This window comes from Cynara cardunculus (assembly GCF_001531365.2).
Source record: "Cynara cardunculus var. scolymus isolate 2C chromosome LG 1, CcrdV1, whole genome shotgun sequence".
Taxonomy (NCBI): domain Eukaryota; kingdom Viridiplantae; phylum Streptophyta; class Magnoliopsida; order Asterales; family Asteraceae; genus Cynara; species Cynara cardunculus.
Window position 1 is genome coordinate 4,739,643 of NC_037528.1, and position 8,247 is coordinate 4,747,889.

General features: G+C 31.8%; 2 protein-coding genes across 3 annotated transcripts in view; both read right to left on the reverse strand.

Annotated features, from left to right (window-relative positions):
• Window positions 1–6,701, reverse strand: part of LOC112510536 — a 19,766-nt gene extending 13,065 nt beyond the window's left edge. The window contains exons 1-2 of one of the 2 annotated variants that reach the window (XM_025115993.1): window positions 5,220–6,701; window positions 4,301–5,100 (exon numbers count right to left, since the gene is read on the reverse strand). In XM_025115993.1, coding sequence (XP_024971761.1) covers window positions 4,405–5,091 — 687 coding nt within the window. In that variant the 5' untranslated portion in view covers window positions 5,092–5,100; window positions 5,220–6,701 and the 3' untranslated portion in view covers window positions 4,301–4,404. Of the gene's footprint in view, window positions 1–4,300 lie in introns of those variants that run through there. The other variant, XM_025116002.1, reaches the window with a different exon arrangement.
• The window catches only part of LOC112510499 (delphilin-like), an 11,631-nt gene extending 4,893 nt beyond the window's left edge, over window positions 1–6,738 (reverse strand). The window contains exon 1 of the mRNA XM_025115958.1: window positions 6,709–6,738. The gene's annotated coding sequence lies outside the window, so the exon portion shown is untranslated. The remainder of the gene's footprint in view (window positions 1–6,708) is intronic.
• Window positions 6,739–8,247: the final 1,509 nt, after the last annotated feature.

An 8,247-nucleotide genomic window follows, 5' to 3' on the forward strand; every position in this document is an offset into this window, starting at 1 on the left:
AATATAATAATTAAATATTCTGTTAAAACTCAATGATTATCTTAATTATATTTTAGATTTTTTATATTTAAAATGAGATGTTTATCCTGTATTTGATTATGTTTATCTGCAGTTAGTTATACGAATTCAGATATGTAGCTTTAATAAGTTGTACTTATGCACAATCTAATTGTAATATTGAGTTTTAAGTAATATCATTCATAAACAGTACTTTACACATAAAAAGTGGTTTTTAAAAGTTTTTATCAAATGTTTTATAATATAGTATAGATACTTAATAAATTAGATTAATTAATCATCTAAATTTAGGATTAAAATGAAATTTTATAGGGAGTAAAATGAAAATTATTTCAATTCAATAACCACTTACGGACCGTTTACAAACGCTTACCCGATTAAGCGCTTATCAAGTCACATTACCTCACCGGATGAATATGGTAAGGACTAAGAATCTTACACAGTAAGAACGAGACAAGGACCAAGAGTCTTACCAACAAATAAGATGAGATGGGTAGTGAGGAGTTGCTACCAGGGGATCTTAAATGTGTAACAAAGCATCAATAATAAAACTAAAACATTTATAATTGATTGTATTTTAGTAATATTGAAGGGTTCTTTATATTTTAAACTTAATAGGTTTAATGGTCTATATTGTTTAAATCGGTCAGTCGTACATGAGTGTTCGTTTTTTTTTTAATATGAAGGAAATGCACATAAGATGTTTGATGATTGAGAAAAAAAAATCGGGTATATTTAGGTTTCTTGTAATCCTAATTCCACGTCATATTAATGGATTGGCAAAAATTCATCAACAATCATTAATCATATAAACAAAAGCATCAGTTGAATAGAGAAAAAACAAGTGGTAAGAAGTAAAATGGTCGTTTATATTGTTCAAACATTTGTATTATTACATGTTTATATAAACAACATCTAACTCATGATAAAATACAGTTACACATGTTTTTTCAAGGTTATTATACAAATCTCTGTAGTCATTTGTAAAAACACTTGAAAATTATAGGGGTAAAGCAAAAATAGATGAACTCACTTCATCTTCTATTTTTTTTGCTTACCCCCTTCAGTTTTCAAGTTTTGGCAGAAATGACTACAAATATTTTGTCGGCGAAGTTAAGCGGACCATTGAAGGGGGAATGACGTCATCATACACGGAAACCAGCACACATTGCGTCCCACGAAATCAGGAACGTGATCACACGCGCTTGTAAAATATTTTGTCGAAATGGCGGCGAAGTCAAGCGGACCATTGAAGGGGGTTGGCGGTATGGCGCCAAAAGCGTTCTTACTCTTCAACTGTTTATATTTTATTTTGACAATGGTCAATGCTCATTAATAACATCTCCATTGTTGTAATTTTTTTTAAAATAAATAATTAAAAGTTAAAATCTCTAAATAAAAAAAAAAACTATATATAACTCTATTAATTATTCTATTTTAACAATTTTATTATTAATTATATTATTAAAATATTAAATAAATTTAATAAAATTTTATTTCTACTCTTTAAAACATTTAATTTCAATGTCTTCTATTCAGGGACGGACCTAGAATTTTTCACCGTTTGACTATAAAAAAAATATGAGAAAAAAGTTTCATATTATGGCATCATTTTGATTATAAAAAAGAAATGTACAATTTTTTTTTCAAACGATGACACCATTTGACTAAAAAAATGACACTAATAGAATTCGAACTTGGGTCTAAGTGAAATAAAGGTCTTGCAAACTAACTATATCAAATTAAACTTGTTCTCAAAAAGTTTCATAATACATATGGTGACACACAACAGATTAATACGGTTGCACTTTTCACGAACATAAATTTTTTTATCTGACGTGCCACCATATGCACCACTATAGGTTTGTTTCTGCCTATATTTGTGAGAAAGATTTAGGGGTCGTTTACCTAAATAATTACCTGGTAAGTACTTACAGGTAAATTCAACACTATCACTTATTTATCGGATAAAATTTTATTACTAAAACGCATCATATGCAACAATTTATCACGGTAAACGCTAACCATGGTAAGAGTCTTCGTCCTCACTTATCGGGTAAGACTTTCGATTTTCTTGTATTCACTCTTACCAGGTAAGATTTTTAGTCATTGTCATATTCATCCAATAAGTAAAGTGACTTGATAAGCGCTTACCCGGGTAAGCGTTTGGTAAACGGCACCTTAAATGCTATAGGTTTGTCTCTGCCTAAATTTGAATTTTTTTACCTTTTCTCTTTTTTCCCTTCTACTTTAGCATATAAGATAACATAGTTGTTGGAGTATAAAAATTGCAAAAATCGCATTTTTCTCCATTTTAGTATAGATGTTGGAGATGTTCTAACTCCATTAAACATGTCTGCTAAGTAAGGGGTATTTATGTCTTTGTATCATTTCTTTTATTGACCTGACTATCTAACCCGTTATGCGAGCCTACTAATCCCAGAACGACCACCTATTTTGCAGGTAGCTCGGAGTCACCGCATTTGAATCTCCATGGCCACAAGAGAATTTTTATTTCTCCTTGGATTTGAACCTGAGACATCCCAACACTTTTGACCTTTGACCAAGCTCAAACCAATTAGATATCACCCATGTGGTTTCATTTTTGTATTTTGTTTTTACTCGAAGGACCACAATTGTAATTTACCTTTTATATATTTATATTTATATATTCATACTAGAAGGGTACTCGCACAATGTAGCGAGATATTTTTTGATTTTAGTGTTTCATTTTTTTTATCTAGTCGATGTTATAATACGGTTTTTATGTGGTTTTGAGAAAGCGATAATGTTTCAATTTTTGAATAAAATATAAATATGAAAATATCATTAAAAAATTGATATTAGTACCACACTAACTATTTAATTAAAATTTCTCATTTTTTATGTATTTTATTAATTCGTTTTTTTATTTTTTGTTGAATAATATAATTTTTTATAAAGATAATAATTAAATATTTTATTAGAATTCAATAATTATCCTAATTATATTTTAGTTTTTATTATTTTTAAAATAAAATGTTTATTCTCTATTTGATTATGTTTATCTGAAGTTAGTTATACGAATTCAAATATGAGGTTTTAATAAGTTGTACTTACGCACAATTATTTGTAATCTTTAATTTTAAGTAATATGTATCAATAAACAATACTTCATGCATAAAAATGGTTTTTAAGAGTTTTTGCTCAAATGCTTTATAATATAGTATAGATAAATTGGGTTGAGTTGGATTGATCCGGTTGAAGACATTTCACAAACCAACCCAATATTAGCGGTTTGAAAATTTTCAACACAATCCAACCTAAAAAAAGTGCAACCCAACCTAACTCGTTCGAGGATGGTCGAGTTGTGTTTAAACAAAGTAAAATCAACATTGAAAACATAAAAATAAAGTAAACCTTCCTTTAAAATATGATTAATCATTCAAAAGAATAAACGAGTTTATCAAATATTTAGGTATTACATATAATTTTCCAATAATGTCCTCTTATGAGTTTCATTGTTCGTTGTTGCCAAGTTGTTTCTTGGTGGCATATACATATTAAAGAGAAATACAAATAATTTTAGAGAAGCCATTAAAACTTTAATTGGGTTATTTCGGCCTAACATAATTTCAACCTAATACATTTGGGTTGTCCTAATTTTGTATCGTTTATATGACATGTTACCTTGGGTTTAATTTTTTTCGGATTAAGTTGGCAGGGTTGATATGATTGATCGGTTATTTGAACTATGAGAATCTGGAAAACACGTCATCAACTTAGATAAGACATGTGTTCTTATTTTGCCGTCGAATATGTATTATAGAAACTATCATAGAAGTTTTCACCCTTTTCCGTCCCAAAGTATAGAGGCAACTAATGATGTATATAAATTTAGTTTTGCTTGCGATTTTCACTTTTAAGAATACATTTATAGAATTAAACAGTACTACACTGAACGAACAAAAATAAGACAGACAGGTACAAGAATTGCAGAAAGTTTTAAAATTCTAATTTGATATGTATAATTCAGTAATTTACTAATCAATGTTGTCTCATCTCCATGTTTTTTTGATAGGACAAAAAACATACATATTTGTTTCGCTGACTCCATCTAATATCGTTTCAAAGTTTTTGTGTTTGCATGTCTTATAGGTATCGTAATTAATTTCAAGAAAGATATTGTGATAATATAATGTTGTAACCATATGTATACACATAAACCTTGGAGGTAAACTTAATCAAAGGGATCAAAAACAAGGTTTTAGAAGTAGACTTGATTCTGATTATTTGGTTGTGGGGGGGGGGGGGGGGGGGGCTAACAAACAAACCTCACTCCAAATAGTAAATAGCTCACACACTCTCACTCTGTATAAGATGAAACAAAATGATAATTCATAAATATCAAAGGATGGTGCAACAGCCACGTGAGTCATCGTCCCTGTAGAGCTCAGTAGGATACCCATAAACATAGCCTTGAGCTTGAGCCGTGGGCATCAATGGAGCTGATGACCTGGTGATGGTCCGTGGCGGTGGTGGAGGAGCATACCCATAACCAAAATCTTCATTGCAAGCACCACCATAAACATTCTCATCTGCCCATGCTGATCCAGAGGTAGTCGGTTGGTATTGTCGTGGTGGTGGTGGTGGGGGAGGGACATTTGCAGCTGATCCAGAGGTGGTTGGTTCACTTGGTTGGTTGTCAAAGCTGATCTTGATGGTACTCGATTGCGTATACTCCACAGTCTGCAATCCATTGGTACGAGATACCGTCACCAATGCTTCTGCCATATCATGAAAATTGRGGGGACCTTGAATGGACGAGTTACGTGGGTTCATCAAAACAGAGGATGGATTCGAATGGTTGATCCTTCTGGACAGAAAAACGGATTTCCCAGCAAACTTGCGTTGAAGAGCATCCCTGATTTCTTCAGGGTGTCTAGTAGTTTCGATGGTGAATTTCCCATTTTCAGAGTCCACATCTAACAATTTGACACCATCAAACCGACAAAGTGTCTTTTCGACCTTTCTTATACATTTGGTGCAGTTATGTAATGGGATGATTTGAAGATCAACCGATGTTGTAGCCATCTCTGATGTCTGCTGAATAGGTCAAGAAAGAAAATACAACCGAAACATATGACAAGTTGTTCTGTAAGCATCTAAAAACAGCTTTGCTTCGAGATATAGAGTGTGCAAAAATCAAAAGGTAAATGTACCCGGTAACAGCAGAATCATCTTCATAAAACATTTAAGTAATTAGACCTCTAGATAACAAAAACAGACTTGGTGCAGAACAATAATTCGACGTTGTGTAAAACAATAATGAAATTAAAAAAAAAAAGACAAGTCTATGAACAAATTAAATAAAGAAAGCGAAAAAAGGAATTAGGAGAAGAGATATTCAAACCAGGAAACCGGGCTAATCAGTGAAGAAAGGAGATAGAAGTTTCTGCACACATGAATCAAAATTCGAGAGAGTTAGGGGATGTTTCTTTTTTCTATTGAAACCTGTCTGTATGGAATAAGATTACTGAACATAGAATGCAGATACATAATGCCTATCTAATTCAGTCCTTGCTTAGAAATTAAGCCAAAAACCAATACCACTTAATGGCCAAGCAAATTAGCCATTAAGCAGAAAAAACAAACAAACAGGTCCTTAGTAGAATATAGGCGTTATTGTGTTCACTTATCAGTTGTCTCATAGTATTAATATCATCTGGTAGAATACAGCACCAAAGACTCCCAAATTTCTAACCTTTCTACAGCCTTTTCCTAGCTATATAGCAGGTAGCTGTACCACATAAGCACATAACACCTTCAAAGAACTCTGAGATCCTTATGCTGTAAGCATGTGTGGTTCATCGACCATATTCTTCAGATTAACATTAACCCTAAACAATCAAGATTTCAACATAACTCCAGAAGAGGACACACCATAAATTTAAAGCAGGAAGAGAAATGAAGAAGAACACCATAATTGAAAAATCGATGTGTGTATAGTGAAAAAAAGGTCACAATCCTAAAAATCAAAATCAAAGAAAATCATTTTCAAGAATCTGAGGCGATCTTTGCAACAAAAAAAAAACCATATCTGATTGATTCATATGCGGAATCACATTCCAGCCTATTCTATGAACAAGTAATCTGAGCCGATTTCAAATATTCAAAGATCTAACATACTACACCATTATGAATTCAGATCTTAAACATACTACACCTGAATTTCTTCATTATTGTGAACTAGGACCTCAAACATCAAACAACAATTATGATATTGAAAAGATTTGACTTCTTCGATCGGATGATCAAACATCACGCAATTATGATCTTGAATGAATAGCACGTAAGTTTACTCATTAAGACTCTAGATCTGAGATCTTTTACTTTGGTCTTGCCTGATAAATCACCATGAATGCATAAAAAACAAATACCTCAACAAATATTGAGTAGTTTCAAAAGAAAAATCACACAACCGCTTCTTCCAAGAAAAGGTTAGATCAAACCAAAATTCACATCGTCGATAAGTTCGGTTGAATAAAATGAGAGTAATTCCAAACAAAATAAACAAACACTCATAATTCGAAATCAAAAATGAAAGAACGGAGATGGAGTTTTTCATCAGTTCAAGGAGTTATCGGCATAATAAACTCAGAAATTGCAATCAAAACTTAAAAACAGCAAGAAAAATACATAAATGCTTACTTGCTTTGGGTTTGTAGATACTCAGGAGGGTAGCAGCAGCGGGGAGAAAGGTTTGTGAGGATCTGAATGTGTGTGGTGGGGGTATATATAGGGTTGGAGACTAGAACCAAATGACTGTGATGCCCTTTCTTATATGAGGATAATTTTGAACTTTTTAAGATTTACAGTTAAGGACAACTAAACTATGATTTTAGTCCGTGTGGTTTGATGTTTATGATTATTTTTGTCCCTACTTTCTAAAAATTGCTTTTTTAGTTATTATACTTTTGATTTTATTTCATTTTTTTTTTCTCTAGAATTAAGGGGTTGTTTGTTTATCTTTTAATAGTTATATAAAGAGGCAACTTCTGAATTATTAAGAGTTGAATCTTGTTTGACAAAAAAAAGTCTGTCTCTTAATGGTTACAAAATCATTCAGTACAAAATCTTCTGAATGATTTTGTATCATGAGTCTCCCTTAATCATTCAACGTCCTAATTTCATGGTAAATAATTACCAGACAATTATATTTCATTTTGCACTATATCATGAAAGCATATTAATCATTCTGACCACTTAATCATTCTGTACCAAACCATTCAGTAACTACCAAACAGCTCATAACTTTGCTTAAAAACCTCTATTACATCAAGGTCATTGTACTAAAAAAGTCAAATGTATTCCACAAAAAAAAAATTAATGGTGTGTTTTTTATTAAAAAATGAGAATAATAATTTTTTTGTTGTTTGGTTCATGTTGGACAATGAATACCCCCCCCCCCCCCCCCCTAATTTAACCTAGAACAATAATTTGGGCTTATGAATAAGGAACTCATTATATTATATTAAACCAAACAATTTACTTTATTATCATTCTCATTGATTACTGTTTAATACCTCTAACCAAATACCTCTAAATAAAATATTAAATAAAAAGAGGGATGTTGCAGACCATGACTATGAGATGGTAGTTGTTCTTGAAAATCAACATATTTTTCATCCTATGTGATCACATACCTACAAATATCGGCTTCAATAAGGTAACATTTTTCTTGATGGGTGTCATTTTATTTCTTGAAATTCAGCTTATTTTTATCTTCAATAGATACATAATACAATTCAATAATGCAATGTCCAAGTGCTTTTAAAAAAAGAATTGTTAGTTTTTAAATTTGTTACTAAAGGTTAGGGTTAACAGAGTAATGGGTTGGGTTTACGATAATGTTAATTGGAGAAGGTGAAAGTAAAGAATGAAGGGAGTAATGTTAGGACTTAGGAGGGTTGGGATTTAGGAGCCGTTTACCTAAACATTTATCCGGTAAGCATTTATCGGTAAAATTCAACACTATCATTACTTACTGGGTAAGATTTGACTCCACAAAAACGACATTGTATGTAATAATTTACCCGGTAAGCGCTAACCGTGGTAAGAGTCGTCGTCATCACTTATCGGGTAAGACTCTTGGTCATTGTCTTCGTTATTACCGGGTAAGATTATTGGTCCTTGTCATATTCATCCGGTAAAGTAATGTAACTTGGTAAAAGCTTATCCAAGTAAGCA